The sequence below is a fragment of the Emydura macquarii genome, unplaced genomic scaffold, assembly GCF_026122565.2.
Source record: "Emydura macquarii macquarii isolate MOO-44397 ecotype Brisbane River unplaced genomic scaffold, CSIRO-AGI_Emac_v2 contig_2897, whole genome shotgun sequence".
Taxonomy (NCBI): Eukaryota; Metazoa; Chordata; order Testudines; family Chelidae; genus Emydura; species Emydura macquarii.
The window spans coordinates 1,655,280-1,676,819 of record NW_027133034.1 but is presented as its reverse complement, the minus strand read 5'-3'; the positions used below and the strand labels follow the sequence as shown (position 1 = coordinate 1,676,819).

Sequence of the window (21,540 nt, the reverse complement as noted above, 5' to 3'; positions counted from 1 at the left end):
ATTGTTTTGATTAAGATTATGAGATGACTCTCAGACAAATTTCTCCCTTATAAGGCATCCAAAAATTGCTTGGACTCTGGCATCTGTGTAAATTCCCAACTGTACTTTTATTGTGAGGAATCACTGTGAAGCATTCGTTAACTGTTCCTCAGACAATCTGCTTGACAAGGAATTATTTTTTAAAATGTTGATTTATAACTCAAATGAGAGCGCTAGCAAAAACTCAGCAGAAGCTCAGCGATCTCTGATTCCCTTTAAAGTTCCCTTTAAAGACTAAGGCTCATTCCTGCCTGTCTCACCTTTCCCTGAAGTGCAATATATAGTCATTATTATTATTATTGTTACTGTAATTAAATACTGTATTTATATTCCACTAGCACTTAAGGGACTCAGCCAGGGTGGTGCCCCATTGTTTTAGACACTGCTCAAACATATAGTAAATGACAGTCCCTGCCTCAAAGAGCTTATAGTCATGTAAGTTTCAGCTTCAAATGATTTATAAGCACAGAAAAAGGAGCATCCAATTTGGGGGAGGAGGAGAAAAAAGGCAGAAAATCCCCAGCCTGAAAAGTATCTTTTGCTGTCACAGGGGAGGTATGTTATCTAATGATTTATTTTAAGTTTATTCAATAGTGGGAACCCTCCACTGGTCTGATAGAAGTGATTTTTAAGCCAGTACTTTCTTCCCCACCCCAAGAGTAAAAGGCAGTGTGAATTCCAGACTAGATTTCTGAGCTCCCCTGAAATTAGCCATGGTAATGCTCCTGTTCAACAACCTGATTTATAGTTTGACAGCCAGGCTCTTTTATAACCGAACTCACTCAGCAATGCAAATAGTAATAAACCACCACACCCCTTTCTCACACACCTCAGCAGAGAGGCCAAGGAGTCAATTAGCATGGAGACTGAACAGGGATGGTCCTCCACACCAAAACTGAAGCACACTGGACAGTGACAGGTGTAGAGTGACTCTATTGCTGCCCAGGACTTTATTCTCCAGGGCTGCCAATCCCTGTTTTCATAAACTTTACATTCATTAAAAATAAATAAATTAATAAATACAAATTAAAAAAGAGTTCAAGAACAGAACTGAATTGAAGAACAGACGCTGCTCTCTTGCTCTCTCTGTGAGAAGAGATAAGGCTTGGATAAAGTCATTGTAACCCCACTCAACCCTACATAAGATTGCATGGAGGCCTGCAGGAACAATTAAGGACAAAATATTTTTTAGAAATTTTAGATAAAACCTCAACCGTTGCTTCTGGTGAAGCTGGTAACACCATCTAATCTATAGCTAAGGGTGCCTGACGCTTTTCAATATAAGACCCTGTTTTCAGTCACTTATAATTATGCCAAACGTTAAAATTTTCTATGCAAGTTATCTGCCTTCGGCTGATTTTTTTTTTTTTTTTTGGGGGGGGGGGGGGGGGGACCACAAATTTTTGCAAAAACAGCTGTTTCTGAAAACAAGATTAGGGAACAATACATTGTTTCGCTCATGGTAAAAAAAAAAATCAAAGCTACTTTGTTGAGAAGCTCTAGCATCTTTAAAAAGTATCAGTAGAAACTTGAAGTTTGGCAGCTAAATTATTTGCCATCTGCACTGGGCATGCTCTAGCCCACAGCTACAGGGGCTGAGAGGACTGTCTCTAGAACTGCTGCTCCTTGCAACCCCACTGGCTTCTGCAGTGTCAGCTGTGGAACTGAGAGTAGAGAAACTCTCCTGTGCTCCGAATGCTCCCCCTGCTGGTACCAAGACAGCATGGAGGAGGAGGAAGCAGCCAGACTCAAATGCAGAGGGGAAAGAGGGAGAACAGAGGCAATAGAATGAGTCAAGATCCTGGGGTAAGAAGACTGGGAATGGCAGCTGGGAAGTGACAGCACAGAGCAGAAAAGGCACAAGAAACCAGGAGTGGGTGGAGGAGATTGGGACTGGCTAGGCAAGGAGACTGGGACAAGAAGGTTGGAGAAGAAGAGTGGGATGGCAACTGGGTTGGGGAGGATGGACTGGATTTACATGAGGATCCCTAAAGGAGAAACTGGGACTGGCTGGAAAAGGAGATTGGAACTGAGATGAGTAGCCTGGGGGATGGAGCCTAGGACGGGGGAAGAGGAGCCAGGGTTGGGGGCAAGACACTGGAATAAGGAGCTGGTGTGGGACAGACTGCACTGGCTCAGGGTAATTAAAGACAGTGTCATAATGCATAGGCACAAGAAGGCCAAAGGAAGGTTGCATAGGCAGCCTTAATTCTGGTATTTCCTAACATGTGTGTTTGACTCTGCAACCATAATGTTCTTTTAATGTACATTATGGTGCATAATTTTCAATAGGTTGCCTAATTTAAATTATTAATAATTCACAAAAGTATCATATTACTACTACCACTACCACCTTCCCCTTTGACCTCTCCACTTCGTTGGCCTATTCTGGGGGCATCCGCCTACCTCCTGCAGGTCACAGAATGTTCTTCTTAGATTACATAATCAATCTGTAGCACTGTCACTGCTGTTAACTGTCCTTCTGTTGTCACCTCTGGAGCTGCTCTCTTAAGAGTTTAAGAACAAGTTTTCCAAATCCAAATCCAATCTCCTAGACACTTCCTGGAACAGCACCAAGCATATGCATCTGCTCTGAGACAACATTCAGTATGCTTTGCTTTTAATGGAGGAAAAACCTGTTATTCAACACTGTTGAGGGCACCTGCCATTGGCCTATATAAGGGCCTTACCACAACGAGAAATGACACTTAGTTGTTTCTCCACAGCTTAAAATGATGGTCGTTGATTTACCTGGGTTTCCTTGTCATGTTTGCTGGGATCCTTTTCATAGCTTTCTGCATAGATCCTGAGGGTAGCTCGCACACTGCTAGAAGCACTGAGTCTGAAGATAAGCCTGGAAGCATCTGAGAAAATAATTCGCAGTCCCTGCAAAAAGAAAGAAGAAGTTATGGGTGGCAGCAATGACTTACAAAATCATAATCCACTACTCTAAAATTGAGGGGGGAGGATTATTGTTGGTTCAGTTCTGGACTCCTCTTGTGTGGCTTTAGACAATTTATTTAATTAAAATTTCTCTCACTGCATAAATGTACTGTGCTGGGCACGATGGAAGCCCGATGTCCATGGAGTTGTCACTACAGTAAAAACAACAGCAGCAGTAGTAATAACAAAATGATACTGCATAACTGCTGGCTCTCTGCTGCAGCTGCTTTGTTGAATCTGTGTTTCTCTTATGTGCCAACATTACACTGATATCCGAATGGAACATCATGATGTATAAAAGCAACACTACACGTGATGTGTTAGGCTGAAGCAAAGTGCATACAAGAAAGCTATGGGATCCCTGAACCAAAGGAAAGTGGTCAGCAGAGTACACAACTGATAACATATTTTTCTATCCCTCAGGTAATATGCATCAAGGTGTGGTTATAAGCGTCTAAGGCCATGTCTACACGGTACCCTCAGGAAAGTTAAGCCTCATTAACTAAAGCTGTGACTATAAGTGCATTAGTTAAAGCTCATCACTGTTTGGATGCTGATGTTCAGATGTAAAGTTGCTTTAGTTCACTTTAGCTCAATTCACTGCAAATGTTATCCCTCTCTGCTTTTCCCATATTGTTGCTAATTTGTATAACATGGATATAATTCTGATTCAACAGGAATCTCAAATTCAAGGTCAAGGGTGTGATATACACTAAAAATGGGAACACATTTCTTTATTTCATCCTGATGGTTGGGGTTGTTGCTATCAATGGAAAAGATTGGGATTGCCTCATTCCCTTAGTTCTCATGGAGATCTGAGTGATCCCTTGTACAACAAATCACCCTCGCTCTGAAGTAACGATGGGAAGGGGATGTGGATGCCACAGCACTTACTATGGGAAACTAGCAGTATGCACATCGCAGGCATAAAGCTTGATGCCTTTATGCAAAAATTACATGAGTGTAACAAGATGTGTTCAGTCAGGAGCTAATTCAGCACTCTGTCACCCAAAGCCCCACTAAAATAGGTTATTGGGATCTAACTGGAAGATCATTTAACTGAACAGAGCTATAGCTGAGGGGCTAATTTGACGGGGAGACAACCCCAGCAGCTGGGAGCATATAAAATTGAGAGGAAGGAAACACTGGGAAGAGAGCTGAGAACCTGAAGGAAGGCAGAGGTAGGTAGGACTGAGTCCTGCTAGTTCTGGTCCCTTACGCAGAAGCAAGTGGTGGAACTAGCTGCGGGAATGTCAAATATATGTAAATAGCCCTACAGGGAGTGTGCAGCTGGAGCAACACAATAAAACACGGTAGTGGTGAAGGACACCTGAAGTGGTGTAGTCTGTGATTAAGGCCTGAAAGGACTCACAGGGGACCACCCTGTGACAAGGAGCATTTGAAACAGGTACATCTGTATGTTGACAAAGAACTGGGAAAAATAAAATGCAAGGCAAATGTTGCATTTTGGCAAAGATGTTAGAGACAATGACTGGCAAACAAAAGATCAAGTCATGCTTTTGTCATCTGTTTTTCTAGACCACAGCTTGTGTCACAACTGGCTAACTTGGCAAAAAGCTTTGTGACACTGGGCCAGAAAGGGCTAAGTAACTTTGCAAGTTGCATGGCCCAAATAGAATCATAGAATCACAGAGTTGGAAGGGACCTCAGGAGCTCATCTAGTCCAACCCCCTGCTCAAAGCAGGACTAACCTCAGTTAAATAATCCCAGTGAGGGTTTCGTCAAGCCGCAGCTTAAAAACCTCTAAAGATGGAGATTCCACCACCTCTCTAGGTAACCCATTCCAGGGCTTCACCACCCTCCTAGTGAAAAACTTTTTCCTAATGTCCAACCTAGACCTCCCCCGCTGCAACTTGAGACTGTTTCTCCTTGTTCTGTCATCTGCCGCTACTGAGAACAGCCTAGCTCCATCCTCCCTGGAACCCCCTTTCAGGTAATTAAAGGCTGCTATCAAATCCCCCCTTATTCTTCTCTTCTGCAGACTAAACAAGCCTAGTTCCCTCAGCCTCTCCTCATACATCTTGTGCTCCAGCCCCCTAATCATTTTTGTTGCGCTCTGCTGGACTCTCTCCAACTTGTCCACATCCTTTTTGTAGTGGGGGGCCCAAAACTGGACACAATACTCCAAATGCGGCCTCACCAATGCCGAATAGAGGGAAATAATCACTTCCCTCGATCTGCTGGCAATGCTCCTACTAATGCAGCCCAATATGCTATTAGCCTTCTTGGCAACCAGGGCACACTGCTGGCTCATATCCAGCTTTTTATCCACTGTAACCCTCAGGTCCTTTTCTGCAGAACTGCTGCCTTGCTCGTCGGTCCCCAGTCTGTAGCTGTGCATCGGATTCTTCCGTCCTAAGTGCAGGACTCTGTCCTTGTTGAACCTCATCAGATTTCTTTTGGCCTAATCCTCCAGTTTGTTTAGGTCCTTCTGTATCCTATCCCTACCTTCCAGGGTATCTACCACTCCCCCCATCTTAGTGTCATCTGCAAACTTGCTGAAGGTGCAATCTACCCCATCTTCCAGATCATTAATCTGACCTTTAAAGACATATTATAGGAAAATACAATGGTAATGAGGGTCATTTCTTGTAAGTAGACTAGAGCTTTGATATGCAAGTGTATTGTTGGCAGTTATTTGTTGTTTATGTACATCTTGTTAGAGGTTAGCAATAAACTGCTTTTCTGTCTATTACTGTTTTATTTGATTAAGAGGTCAAAAGGGAATATTAACATCTAGATTGACCTATGGTGCAACAACATCATTTGCCTGTATTACTCTTTGAGGATTATGTAAACTGTCTGTTAACTGTGTTAATGCAGCTAATTACCGACGTGTGCCTAGCAGATAAAGGTTTTACTTCAAAGGACAATATACATTACTATTCTCCATTCAAGAAAATATCTGTGGACAGTCTTGATAACTTAAATGGTTATTGCTGACTGTATTGTCTGCGGAAGGATCCATTTAGTAAAGATCAAAATGGTTGGTTTGCTTTCATCAAAGCCCATGTGAAGGAGTTACCTGTAAGTGTCCACCTTGCTTCAACTATAAAGGAAGTTTCAGGTCTGATACTTTTAATCTCAAATCTGTCCAACCTTGCCAGGGAAAGTTTGGATCGCAAGATTGGGATCCCAGCACCAGCCTGGAATCACCTTGCTAATTCTCATGGGAGAATTTGAACAAACTCTGTGCATGGACCATTTAGTCTTCATTTCTCTGGACTGGATTTCTAACAAAGAAGCGCTAAACAAGGACTGATGACCCCCAAGCTGTTTGGGTAACTTCAGAGACTTTGCAATTTAAGAACTTTGCAACTCAGTTATCATCTCTACTTTGAAACTGACTTCTAACATTTTCCTCTGTGTATGTATACTGAGCTTTTAACCATTACTTTTTCCTTTTATTAAAAAAAATATTAGTTTAGTTAATAAGCATTGGCTTTAAGCGTGTACTTGGGTATGATCTGAACTATTCATTGACCTGTCTGGTAATGTGTCCGATCCTTTGGGATTGGTAGAACTTTTACATATGATGGATACAAATTTTCAGTAATCCCCCAGTAATTGGCTGTCTGGGGGCTAGCCAAAGGGCTGGATAGTTTTAAGGACACTGTGTTTTGTCTTCTGAATGACCGGTGAGGTGAGCAGAAGCTGTTTGTTGCTTGCTTGGTATATCTTATGGAAGAAAAACCGCCAGCTTGCCTGCCCCATTCTTTGCAGTTTGCCCTGTTTAAGCTATCTCAGCATGGCTCCCCTGGAGATCAACGTCACACACTATAAATAGGAAAATGCCAGGCAGCAATGAAAAGAGCTCTTGCATCATTTATAAGAAAATATGTTGTTGACCATGTTGCTTCAATTGTGCTGGACATAATCTTCAAACCTAATCCCTGGGATGATGTGCATTCATTGTTTGTATTAGAGGTTGAAAAAATAGTTGAGGATAAAAAGTCAAAAGAGCAACGCTCGCACACCACACTATAACACACTGTCTAAAATCATACCTTACCATAAGACAGAATGATACGAAGGGAATTAATGAGTGAGGGCTTTGTCTACAATTATAGTGGTGCAATTGCACCACTAGCACTTAGTGAAGACACTACCTACACCTATAAGAGAGCTTCTCCTGTCGACGTACGTACCCCACCTCCCTGAGAGGTGCTAGCAATGTCAATGGGAGAAGCCCTCCAGTTGATATAGCACGGTGTACATTGGGAGTTAAGTCGATAAAAGTGCGTCGCTCAAGTGTATGGATTTTCACAACCCTGAGTGACTCAGTTATACCAAGATAAATTGGTAGTGTAGACCAAGCCTGAGCCAATTGCTACTTTCACATCAAATGGAAATACAGGTAAGTGTGCAAGTCCCCCTTTGCAAGCATTCTTCCCTCCTAAAGAAGATGCCTCTCACAGCTATCAATTCTGTGGCAGCCTGTTTTTAAACTATTCCCAGCTACTACACCTCCCTGTTCTAAGCAATGGTCTGTCTCTCAGGTATACCTGCCAAGACTTTGCGAAGTTAAACATTAAAAGTAGCTGTATTTAAAAGCAAATCTTTAATTTGACTATTTGTGGCATTCAGTTTAGGGTACAAACAAACAAAACCCTGAGGATTTAAATCACACAGGTCACATGATACTGAACATTGTAACATTAGATTGTAAACTCTGGGGCAGGGACTGTCTTTTTGTTCTGTATTTGTATAGCACCTAGCACAAAGAGGTTTTTGGTCCATGACTATGGTAATATAAATAAAATGATGATGATGGCCAATATTTGGCCCATCTACAGTGATTGCAAAGTTGCAATCATCATCATGTAGCTAACTTGGTCTGACACAACTGTGTTCAAGCCCTCTGAGTCCATCAACAGCCTGCTTGGTGGGGGTAGGAGTGATTGTTCAGATCACCCTGAGGAAAGATGACCAGGATATGCATATGAACTAGGTAAATTATTTTCCCCTCTGGAATAAACCTTGCCCATGTCAGATCTCAGGCAAGAATACTTACAGCTGTTCTGATTTTTATTTTTGAGTCAGGATGGTTTTCTGTTCCTATACTAACCCAAAAGTATTTTTATTATTATTCCCGTTGTGCACCATTGTGCTCTTTGAGTGTGGCACTCATACAGAGACTCACTTCCTTATCATGACTGTTTTAACTGGTGTAATTCCATTTAAGTATTCCAGATGTACACCAGCATGAGGAGATTTGGGCTGAAAATCTGGTTGAAAAACTCAGAATGCCAATCATTTTCTTCTGCTTATTGAACATACTCAGATACAGATGTGGCCCAAAAAGATGATCTTGCAGAGGTAGGAATGAGAGTGCAGAGACAGTGGTGTGCTCTGGCCAAGGCAGAAGCTGTCTGACCAGCATGGGTTCTCTCAGACTTGCAGACTAGACCGTTGGGAGGAGGCAGAGGCAAATGAAAACACAGGAATTTAGGAGAAAAAGGCCCTAGAAACAGTACTCTTTACTCAGGGGAAAGGGAGGGCTAGACCTCCTCTCTGCTAAGTGTCATTGTGCTTTCTTTTCCCCCCATCCACCACTAACCCTCCTGCTCTCCAGGGGCTCATGTGCAGGGCAAGCTCTTTGTTTCATCTGCCCGAGGGAGAGTAAGTCATTCAGAAATCGGAGATGAGAAAGGGCATTTGTCTCTTTCTCTTCCACCAACACTTGCTTGAGAAGCCAGTGATATTAACAAACCAGAGCTCCAAGAAGCTAAAATATGAATGGAACTTTTCTATTTTTTCAGGTATGTGCTGAAGCATTTCTAGCACCATATAAAGAATTGTTTGGTTGATACTAGCTATTATTACTAGAAAACGTGTAATAGGAAAAAATCCCACCTCGGTAAAGGTTGAATTAGATGACCTAATAGGTATTTTCCATCTCTAACTTCTGTGATTCTATTAATAATCCATTTAGCTACTAGTACAAACACTGATGTCTAATTTTTCAAATTTCTGGGCAACGTTTATTCTCCTAGTATTCTCAGTATGCACAACCTATGTGACAGAAGAATACAAATAGCTAATGTTAAGAAAAGAGGTTTAAAAATGGTCTTTTCCAATAGTATAGAAGTTTCAGGCGAGCAGAGGAGAAAATAGTACATTTACCATTAGGTTTCTCTTTTCAGAATTTGCTTTGCTAAGAAAAACATAGAATTGTGGTGTGAAACCTGGCCCCAGTAAAGTCAATGGGAGTTTTGACCAGGATTTCATCCCAGGTATCCAAAATAATTATTTAGGTCCCATTTGTGTGAGCTGCTGAATGCTTCTTGGTGGGTGCTGATTGCCTTCAATTTTATTGTCATCAGGAGGAGGAAGATAGATTAAAGGGATAGTTGCATGACTGGCCTGTGTTTTGCTTGTTTCAGGAGAGGGAAATAGGAACAGTACAGCATAAAGAAGAGCAAGAATGGCACAGCTGCTGTTAGACGTGGTCAGATTGAAGGCAGAGGAGAAAGAGAAGGAATGCAAGCATCAGGTATGGGAAACAGAGATGAAGCTGAAAATGAAGGAGAAAGATGGCTGCTAAATTGGAGGCAAAAGTTCACGAGAGAGAAGAGGCAGCCCATAAGTGAGCCATGGAGCTGAAACAATTGGAAGCTGAAACCCAGAAGCAAGCCAGGGAGGCTGAAGAAGCAGCTGCTGCCTGAGAAGAAGCAGTCCATACAAGAGCTTTGGAACTGAAAGCCAAAGAGGCTGAGGAAAAGGAGCAGATATATAATCTAGAAATGAAAGAAAAACAGAAACAGGTCCTAGTGTCACCAACTCACAATCAGAAAACTATCCTGCCTCTGTCACATTAGCGCCAAAAGCCAGTGGGGCCAACTGTTTGCTGGCATACACTGTAACCAGCTGAATCATCAACATGACTTCCTGAAGTGTCTCTGAGTTCCTTGAAGGTGTGCCATCCAGTGCAATGCATATGCCAGCAGAGAATTTGATCCACTGGTTTTGGAGCTGTGGTGGCAGAGGCAGACCTCACTGTGTAAATGGAATTAAAACAGACTTCACAAAGATCGTCGCTCTTGTATTACATTCCAGTCAAATTAACCATTGATTTGTTAGAGTTTATAAAGCACTCTTAAAATTAAAACTGCAACATATGTGCTAACTAGTATTTGCTGTATTTCTTCTTATTCTTGCAATTAAAGACTAACACAAACAAGACTCAGACATGCAAACCTAGGGATATGTTTCAGTTCATCATTGTGAGGCACTATTTAGAAGTACAACACATATGGAGGTATGCTAGCAAAGAATGTGGCCCAGTAACAATAAAGTACAGGTATAATCACACACACGTCAGACCCACACAGACATAAAATGGCTGTAGTTTTGCTTCCAAGTATTATGCATTAATTTGGTTTTTATTTAAATATCCTAAACGCACAGCAGGCTGCACTGAATATTTTGACAGGAAAAGCCTTATCTCTGATGCAGCATTGAAATACCATTCTGAGCAGAGAAGAACTTTGGCCTTATCTGTGGGCATGTGAATGAAATAACTTTTCAGTGTCTGCTTCCTGACTACTGCTCAAACCCAAAAACAAAAAAACCCTCAAACTGCATGGATAGCCTTTTCCATTCAGAATCAAAGACAGGAGCAGGAAAACATTCAGAGTCAGTTCACAGATCGCTAATTAAAAGCTCAGGAGTTTTCTTCAATGGGCTCTCCCTCTCACTATGCAAACTATCAGTGTGGGTAACCTGCATATTGTCAAATGGTGCATCTGTATTTCTCAGCAAAGATTTAATACCAGAGCACAACTGGTAGTGAGGTTTTATTCCAAGACTTCATTATCTGGGACAGGGATTGTCTTGTTCCTCTGGTTGTGCAGCACGCAGCACAATGAGGCCCCAGTAAGGATCGGGCCCTTAGTCGCTACCAGAATACAATGGTTTACTGCTACTAATTATTTCTACAAAACATACTACGGTTAATATACCAGTACATTATAGTTAATTATCATAAGCTACAATTCTCAAAATAAATTTAGAAATTAAATTTTGTGATGCATTATCCATGTTTTAATTGTGTTTGTTCACTAACTAGCCATTTAACAAAACTGAGTAATCAGCTATAGGTTAGCTACTTGTCCATGTGAATTAGTGAGATTCTAGTGTACATGAATCTTTCTCTTTTTACATCTGTAGAATAAAACTTTGAACAAGTCTCTACAAACAGATCTGAAAAATTTGCAAGCAAACCCATTAACATGGACCAAAACAAAGCATTTGTGTGCACATGAATAACCTGTGTATACAGAGCGTCATGTATGCAATTATTTCATTTGCATATTGGAGCATGATATTATTTACTTTTTATTGCAGAGGTGCCTAAAAGGACCTCACTGAAATTGGGGCTCCACTGTGCTAGATAAATATAGGGACTAAGAGACAGTCCATGCCCGGAAGACCTTACATTACAAATAAATCAGTGGTTTTGCCTGTGGAAAAGATATTCTTGCCAATTTTATGGACACGTTTACAGAGGTCATCTGAAAACTGCATGTGTAATGTTTCTTTTCTTGTTTTACAGCAAGTCCTTTTTACAATAAATTGATTAGCAAATTTATTCTTATTTCAATTGTAGGACAGAGCTTTTTGACAAAAAATAAGGGAGGAGAAAGGACTTTGAAAATGATGGGTCAGTTTTTAAAATGGCAAAGCTGACAAGTTTATCATACCTGTGATTTTCTAGTGGGCTTGGATATAACAGGCATGTATCATGTTTTACCAGCAATACACAGAAAGAGAGTTGTTCAATGGCAGGTGGATTACTTCTATCATCTGGATTCAGTAATGAATGAATCAAAACCCCCTTCAGGAAATTTTCTGTAAGATTCTATGCAAAGTCCTTGAAGGTCAATTCTTTTCTACAGAAGGTCTATGGGGTCTGACTCATAGTCTATAAAAAAAAATCTAACATGCTGTATCTGGAGATTGAAAGTACAAGACTGGTACAGGTTGCAAAAATTAACATATTTTTTAAAAGATCTGATGAAGATGAGCCTTCAGCTTAGTTTGTCAAAATCCGTTAAACTAATTCTGAATGCTTTGAAAAAAAAATCCTCTGACAGAACTAGCAATAAATGAAGAGTTATGTGCTAATCTCATGTGACAGTGAGAAAGGTCAAGAACCTAGAAACCCATCAGCAGGAAGAACATTGGTTGTAGGGTCAGTACCACTGGCCAGATTGTTTAACAAGCTAGTCAAATCAAGAGGAGGTGCTGAAGAGGATATATATGCAGTATAAAATTATGAGCATTTTGAATGACACATTCAAATATATGTTATAGTGTAGGATGATCTGATCATTTATATTGAGAGAGTATATTTTTAGGCATAAGAAAATAGTTAATGTTTGAAGAACAAAGAGAAAATGACAAGGAAGAGGAAAACCCGGAATAAGAGCTCTTACCAAAAATTAATCTCAAAGTGGATTAATTTTAATCTAGGAAAGAGAAAACCATGAAAAAAGAATATATTTAAACATGAGTCAGACTTCATATTCAGAGGCTCTTTATACACATTTTCACGAGGATAAAATACATTACTAGTATTGACCATGTCATGAATTTTGTACAGCAAAAGATTCAGTTTGGACTAATTTAAGGCAGCAGATGTTTTCAGGTTGAGTTAGAATGAGTGAAAACAGAAAAAGAAGGGATTTCAATTTCTTCTTGACACCATGCTTTGTTCTTAGGTGACCTACTATTACTTGTGCTCTGCACTGTTAGCAAAATTCTCCCTTTCTTACATCCTACACGACCCCAGTGATTTCAATGGTGTGCACCGAGTGTAAAGTGAACTGTTTGTGCCATTATCAGGTATTCTTAAGTGGGGGAAAGTACTGCTATCTATCAACAAGTATTTTATACTAACCAAAGAAAATCATGACTCTACAAGTAAAAAGTGATGATTAACTTAAGGACAGAAAAAACCCTATAAAAAGTCATGTGTATTGTTATAAAACATTTTGGTTCTCCTCCCCACCCCCATACACACCACCCCCATTATCTTTGAAAAGATTATTTTTGTTACTCTCATACCTGTCTCTTGGTCACAGTACCATCTACGGGATCCACGTATTCAAAGCTGTCTGTTTTTTCCACACTGTAGACATTGTTTCCAACAGCGAACTGCTGATTACTGAATGATTTGTTAATGATCAAAGCCTCCAGATCTCTCATTATGAAATATGCTATTCTGGGTTCCAATGCTTCATAATCAAATCTAGCATGTAGGAATAAAACAAAAAGTAAAAGGAAGAAATATGTAAGCTCCAACCAACGGAAAGATTCTGTTTTCACAGACCATGATGTGCTCACAATTAGTAATTTACTGCAGACATGGAAAAGCAGACATGCAACTGAAGTGCCTAGTGCAAATGAAAACAGCTCTTCCATTTACTTACACACTTTTGTGCTCCTAAGTCTTCCATTCCATGAAATGTGCAAATCTGTCAATTAAGTTTAAGAGAGAACTATGTGCCCTAGGCGTTTAATGCATGTACATGCTTAAAAGACAGGTCTACCCTCAACCCCTCTCCCACTTGACACATCTGTGCTCTCTTGCTGGCTCCACTGCTCTTAAACGAAGTCTTCATACTGTATAGAGTGAAAAAGTGACCTCCTGCCGGGAGTATGGGTTTAGCAGCAAAGAAATTAACAATAAGAAAACAAAGTTATCAGCTCTGGCCTTCTTTCCAGTCTTGGCTGCCCTTAGAGTTTCTATGTCAGGCTCAAGCTACACACTGAATACTTCCCCTTCAGAAAACTGATCCCACCTTCCTCTACTTTCAGTTCGAATAATAAACCACCTGCCTCCGCGAGTTAGCAGAACCCACTTAGAAAATAGGTGATATACTTTTACATTTTGAGATGTCATAAGCAACAACAACAGTTTACTTCCAGACAACACTGTCTGCACAGAAAGAGTCGTTGCACACCATATAAATACAGCACCATTGATATGTAGCCAACTCTGGAGTGTGGGGCAGCAACCAACTGGCACAGTGCATCATGCTCAATAGTCAAGAGGGAGAGAAGGAATTTTGCTGAGGAACAAAACATTTTATGGATTCCTTAATCTCTGGAGAATAAAATTCACCCTGGCAGGGGGCCAGCACAAGGCCTATGTACCATATGAATCTCACTTAAGCCCTATTTTGAGATCCTATGTAGGAGTTTAGAAGTGCATAGGCCTTGGGCAGGACCATAAATTTCACCCCTTACAGAGAGCAGGCAGGTCGTTGATCCTGTTAAAAAAAGCCTGCATACAACAGAGTGCATGGCACTTGATTTATCTTTGAAAGACGCTCTTAATTTATGCTTCAAGCCAGTATGGTTCAAATTAAAAAGATGAGATTTAGACCACTAACGTCCCAAGGAATACTGTCAGTCTATGGCAGATTTTCATTCGGTGCACACGTCTGAAGTGCTGCTAAATACATTTCACTATTAACAGCAACAAAGCTGATCAAGCCAAACGTGCCCCAGAATTGTCCTAAGAACATGCTAGCCTAATGTGTTTTGTAATCACTAGCTGCACCTGCAATAGTAGTGGCGGCCAAATTTTGTCCAGTGATCTCTGACAATCTCTTCCACACTCTGCTTTCGAGCTGCTATGATTGAAAGCCAGACTAGCACAGCCCAGAGTCCATCCTTCTCTCGGATGTGGTCAGACCCTAAAAAGAAACAAGTAATGCACATTTATTAGCGGATACCCCAATGAAAATGCAAACAATAGTTCCAGATGAGAAGCACAGTTCATGTCATTCTGGTTTTTTAGATACAGTAAATCAGGGGTTCTCAAACTGGGGGTCAGGACCCCTCAAGAGGTCACAAGTGTATTATGGGGGGGTCATGAGCTGTCAGCACCTGTGCATGCCATTTCTGTGACTATCAGCCCCGTGCATGGCTGACAGCCAGAGCCCTTCAGAGCAGGATGGTCGGAGAGCAGCGACTGCTGACCGGGTGCTCTGAAGGCAGTGCCACCCCCAGCAGCAATACAGAAGTAAGGGTGACATGGCATGGGAAGTGGGTGGCATGGGATGGGGGGTGTCAACTTTTTTGGGGGGGGCTGTCACAGCCTTAAATATTTTCAAAGAGGATCCCAGAAAAAAAAGTTTGAGAAGCCCTGCAATAAATCAATAATAGACAACTTCCAGACTGATAGCCAAAATAATTATGTAAAAGGTAGTGAGAGAGAGAGAGAGAGATTGATTGACGTCAGAATCCACATGACTAAAATTCAACAAAAGATGGAAAATGACTACAAAGAATATAAATGTTATTACATGCTTAACCATTATGATTCCTACTCATCAATATAAAGGGTGACTTGCCCAACTGGGACTGTTTCCCAGAACTGGACCAGATCAGATGTGTCAACTCCTAGTAATAAAGCAGAGTACAGCCTTGTCTACACTAGAGAGCATTGTCGACGCAAGTTACAGCAATGATCAAAAAGCGCTATAATTACAATGCTTGTGCCTGTCCACACAGCACACATTGTGTCACCAAAACGCACCCACAATTGATACTCTAGCCTCGACAGTGAAAGCAGTGCACTGTGGGCAGCTATACTACTGTGCAACACGCCACCTTGTGCTGCTAGGGATTGTAAGGGCTCAACGTCCTGTGATTCAGTCAGAAACCCTGGAATGATGGGATGGAAATCACTGTGTTTCATGGCATTTTCAATGGCCCCTGTTTCTTGTGCGCCTGCCATCTCTATCTGAAAGGATGGACCCTGCATGGCTCTCTACTGTCAGTGTTCTGAACACATTGCGGCTGCTAATGCAGTATATCACGAGCTCCCAATAAGAACAGGAATCTGAGGCACCTGACCTGCTGTATGCCATGCAAACAAACAACACCAGATGGTAGTTTGCATTTATGGAGCATTTGCATTTATGGTGGCAACCTAGGCAGCAGTGACCATGAGATGGTCGAGTTCAGGATCCTGGCAAAAGGAAGAAAGGAGAACAGCAGGATACGGACCATCGACTTCAGAAAAGCAGACTTTGACTCCCTCAGGGAGCTGATGGGCAGGATCCCTTCGGAGGCTAATAAGAGGGGGAAAGGAATACAGGGGAGCTGGCTGTATTTTAAAGAGACCTTATTGAGGGCACAGAAACAAACCATTCCGATGTGCAGAAAGAATAGCAAATATGGTAGGCGTCCAGCTTGGCTTAACAAAGAAGTCTTTGGTGAACTTAAACACAAAAAAAAAGCTTACAAGAAGTGGAAGCTTGGTCAGATGATTAGGGAGAAGTATAAAAATATTGCTCGAACATGCAGGAATGAAATCAGGAAGGCCAAAGCACAATTGGAGTTGCAGCTAGCAAAGGACGTGAAGGGGAACAAGAAGGGTTTCTACAGGTATGTTGCCAACAATAGGAAGATTAGGGAAAGTGTGAGCCTCTTACAGAATGGGGGAGGCAACCTAACGACAGAGGATATGGAGAAAGCTGAGGTACTCAATGCCTTTTTTGCCTCTGTCTTCACAGACAAGATCAGCTCTCAGACTACTGTACTGGGTGGCACAGCATGGGAAGGAGGCGAACATCCCGCAGTGCTGAAGGAACAGGTCCAAGACTATTTAGAAAGATTGGACATACACAAGTCCATGGGGCCAGATGCAATGCACCCGAGGGTGCTGAGGGAGCTGGCTGAGGTGATTTCAGAGCCATTGGCTATTATCTTTGAAAGCTCGTGGCAATTGGGGGAGGTCCCTGATGACTGGAAAAAAGCAAATATAGTGCCCATCTTCAAGAAAGGGAGGAAAGAGGATCCAGGGAACTACAGAAAGGTCAGCCTCACCTCAATCCCTGGAAAAATCATGGAGCAGGTCCTCAGGGAATCCATTTTAAGGCACTTGGAAGAGAGGAAGGTGATCAGGAACAGTCAACATGGATTCACCAAGGGAAAGTCATGCCTGACCAACCTGATTGCTTTCTATGAAGAGGTGACTGGCTCTGTGGATGTGGGGAAAGCAGCGGATGTGATATACCTTGACTTTAGCAAAGCTTTTGATACGGTCTCTCACAGTATTCTTATCAGCAAGTTAAAGAAGTATGGGTTGGATGAATGGACTATAAAATGGATAGAGAACTGGCTAGAGCATAGGGCTCAATGAGTAGTGATCAATGGCTCCACGTCTAGCTGGCAGCCGGTCACAAGCGGAGTGCCCCAGGGGTCGTTCTTGGGGCCAGTTTTGTTCAACATCTTCATTAATGATCTGGAGGATGGGGTAGATTGCACCCTCAGCAAGTTTGCAGATGACACTAAGATGAGGGGAGTGGTAGATACCCTGGAAGGTAGGGATAGGATAAAGAAGGACCTAAACAAACTGGAGGATTGGGCCAAAAGAAATCTGATGAGGTTCAACAAGGACAAGTGCAGAGTCCTGCACTTACGACAGAAGAATCCCATGCACAGTTACAGACTGGGGACCGATGAGCTAGGCAGCAGTTCTGCAGAAAAGGACCTGGGGGTAACAGTGAATAAGAAGCTGGATACGAGTCAGCAGTGTGCCCTGCTTGTCAAGAAGGCTAATAGCATATTCGGCTGCATTAGTAGGAGCATTGCCAGCAGATCGAGGGAAGTGATTATTCCCCTCTATTCGGCATTGGTGAGGCTGCATTTGGAGTATTGTGTCCAGTTTTGGGCCCCCCACTACAAAAAGGATGTGGACAAGTTGGAGAGAGTCCAGCAGAGCGCAACAAAAATGATTAGGGGGCTGGAGCACAAGACTTATGAGGAGAGGCTGAGGAACTAGGCTTGTTTAGTCTACAGAAGAGAAGAATGAGTTGAGATTTGATAGCAGCATTTAACTACTTGAAAGGGGGTTCCAGGGAGGATGGAACTAGGCTGTTCTCAGTGATGGCAGATGACAGAACAAGGAGAAATGGTCTCAAGTTGCAGTGGGGGTGGTCTAAGTTGGACATTAGGAAAAAGTTTTTCACTAGGAGAGTGGAGAAGCCCTGGAATGGGTTACCTAGGGAGGTGGTGGAATCTCCATCTTTAGAGGTTTTTAAGCTGTGGCTTGACAAAACCCTCACTGGGATTATTTAGCTGAGGTTAGTCCTGCTTTGAGCAGGGGGTTGCACTAGACGACCTCCTGAGGTCCCTTCCAACTCTTATGATTCTATCTGCACATGGTGCACGGATGCTTTTGGGCACGTGAAACATGCACTGAGTGGTGAGATGACATCATTATGCAGGCCTGGGATGATGAGTGGTGGCTGCAGAACTTTCAAATGCACAAAGCCACCTTCATGGAACTCTGTGTGGAGCTCGACCCTGCCCTGGGGCACAAGGACATGAGAATGAGAGCTGCCCTCTTGGTGGAGAAGCGCCTGGCAATTGCAGTGTGGAAGCTGGCCACTCCAGACTGCTATCGGTCATACACCACCACTGTTTTGGTGCAAAAAGCTGACTTTGGTTGACAAAATTCTGTAGTGTAGACCAGCCCTACTCCAAATTACAGAGTTCAGGTGCAACTGCATCTCCTTGTCTCCTCAGATGTTCATAAATGCCCTGACGTCTGCCTTGGGCCAACCAACAGCATTGCTTCTTCTGAGATATGTACCCAAAGAAATTAAGTTACATAGAAATTGCAAGAGAGTAAATACTGGTGAGAATGAGCATGCAATGAGGTCTAGGAGGCACGCTGCTCAGTTTATATAGAGGAGGGCTTTCAGAAAATTTGACTATGCTAATAGAGCACAGAGACTTGAACAGAAAGACAAAGCCAAGCAGTGCCTGGGGAAGATGGTCCTAGGACTAATTGCAGCATAGCAGCTGCTATGTCACCACTTGCTGTCTACGCTAGCATTTCACCGAGATCGGTAACGACCCAGTAGTTAGGCTTGCTCAGAGCAGGCACCGTCCATATGAAGCTTTGCCTCCTTTATGAAATCACTGTATATTCTACCTGCCTACCCTTATTAGACAGCCACAAGGGCATGAGGGAAATTCCATGTCACTGAAACACATGCAGCAAAATCCTCCAGCCCAAAAGTCAAACATAGAAAGGATAACATTCCCTGTCTGCAAAAAAACAAAGAGAATATAAATCCTGCAATATCAAGATTAGTTTGCAATTTCACTGCTTTCCAGAGGGGTAGCCGTGTTATAGTTGGTATACAGCAAAAACAACGAGAGTCCTGTAGCACCTTAAAGACTAACAAATTTCTGTGGGCATAAGCTTTTGTGGGCTGCAACCCACAAAAGCTTATGCCCGCCGAAATGTGTTAGTCTTTAAGATGCTACAGGACTCTCATTGTTGTTACTGCTTTCTATAATACCTTATAAATTCTGTGCTTTCATTTCATATAATTTCTGTCTTTTTCAAAAGGTATACAGTTCTCACCATGCAAACTGATGTGCTGCTGCTGCTACTTCATTAATGCAGACTTGCAGAAAACTGTCACTATGAAAACAAATTGCAAGAAGTAGCAGTTCACACCTCTCCTGTCCCATTCAACTCAATGAGGTGTGAACTTCAGATCCTAACTGCAACCTCTTAAATGCTTACATAATTAACCAATAACATGGAAATTAAATATAGATAACTACATTAATACAACGTCACGGTTACATAAATTAAATCATGAGAAAAAGCCATGAAAAGCAAAAGTTCATGTTTCTAGACAATACAAAAAAAAAATACTGCCTCCTACAGATTACAGTCAAGTATGTGAAGCTCACTGACACAGGAGGCCAGAGAGTCAAACAACGTAACTGAGTTTAAAAACTGAGTATCAAGCAGGGAATGTGGGAACCTTTATGTTTGCACTGTGCCCAGCACAATGGTGATAATACTTCCTTTCTCCTCCCCTTTGACTGTCTTCTCTATGTAGAGTATGAACTCTTTCGGGCCAGGAGTGTGTTTTACTATTGTGCCTCGCACAATGGGGGTCCAATCTTGGCTGGGACCTCTAGGTGCTGCTACTACAACAGGAGCTTCACTACCACCACGAGATCCCTTGGTTAGAGTCTCTGGGTGCTCCCATAATATGGTCTAGGTTTTCATGGTCCTCAGCACAAAAGGGCCAGACTTGGTGACCTCTCAAAATCCCGTCCAGTCCTCTATTTCTATGACTTTATGATATAAATATTGAATAATAAGAATAAATAGGACAGGATAATTTTATGAGCACTTGTAGCCCGGCAATTTCACATAATAAAGCAAAGCAAATCTCATTTCCTAGGGCATAGACTATTCATCTGTAGATCAGAAAGGAGTCTCACCTTCCACCCCATGTATGCTATTATGAGCTAGATATGACTGTGGGGGTCTTCCACTAAACATCAAGTATTAGGCTTTCAGATATTACAATTATGGGGGCTGTACAAACACTTCAATAGATAAGATTAGCAACAAGCAGAGGCAGGGTATACCACTAAATTCATCAACAATCTGATCTGATGTGACAAATCATACATTTCTTTGTTAGATAACTTTCTACACAGCATGATTCATTAGGCACATGGGTACATTATTCATTCAGCAAAATCAAAGAATCATAGAATATTAGAATTGGAAGGGACCTCAGGAGGTTATCTAGTCCAACCCCCTGCTCAAAGCAGAACTAACCTCAGCTATATCATCCCAGCCAGGGCTTTGTCAAGCCGCAGCTTAAAAACCTCTAAAGATGGAGATTCCACCACCTCTCTAGGTAACCCATTCCAGTGCTTCACCACCCTCCTAGTGAAAAACTTTTTCCTAATGTCCAACCTAGACCTCCCGCCCTGCAACTTGAGACCGTTGCTCCTTGTTCTGTCATCTGCCACCACCGAGAACAGCCTAGCCCCATCCTCCTAGGAGCCCCCTTTCAGGTAGTTAAAGGCGCTATCAAATCCCCCCTCATTCTTCTCTTTTGCAGACTAAACAAGCCCAGTTCCCTCAGCCTCTCCTCATAAGTCCTGTGCTCCAGCCCCCTAATCATTTTGGTTGCCCTCCGCTGGACTCCCTCCAACTTGTCCACATCCTTTTTGTAGTGGGGGGCCCAAAACTGGACACAATATTCAAAATGTGGCCTCACCAATGCCGAATAGAGAGGAATAATCACTTCCCGTGACCTGCCGGCAATGCCCCTCCTAATACAGCCCAATATGCTATTAGCCTTCTTGACAACCAGGGCACACTGCTGACTCATATCCAGCTTTTTATCCACTGTTACCCCCAGGTCCTTTTCTGCAGAGCTGCTGCCTAGCTCGTCAGTCCCCAGTCCCCAGTGCATGGGATTCTTCCTTCCTAAGTGGAGGACTCTGCACTTTTCTTTGTTGAACCTCATTAGATTTCTTTTGGCCCAATCCTCCAGTTTGTTTAGGTCACTCTGTATCCTATTCCTACCTTGCAGGGTATCTACCACTCCCCTCAGCTTAGTGTCATCCGCAAACTTGCTGAGGGTGCAATCTACCCCATCCTCCAGATCATTAATAAAGATGTTGAACAAAACTGGCCCCAGGACTGACCCCTGGGGCACTCCGCTTGTGACCGGC

The 21,540-nt window shown here is 42.3% G+C and overlaps 1 protein-coding gene across 1 annotated transcript in view; it reads right to left on the bottom strand.

Annotated features, from left to right (window-relative positions):
- Positions 1–21,540, bottom strand: part of PGM5 (phosphoglucomutase 5) — a 129,738-nt gene that overhangs the window by 20,545 nt on the left and 87,653 nt on the right. The window contains exons 8-10 of the mRNA XM_067569338.1: positions 14,576–14,711; positions 13,075–13,258; positions 2,791–2,925 (exon numbers count right to left, since the gene is read on the bottom strand). Coding sequence (XP_067425439.1) covers positions 2,791–2,925; positions 13,075–13,258; positions 14,576–14,711 — 455 coding nt within the window. The remainder of the gene's footprint in view (positions 1–2,790; positions 2,926–13,074; positions 13,259–14,575; positions 14,712–21,540) is intronic.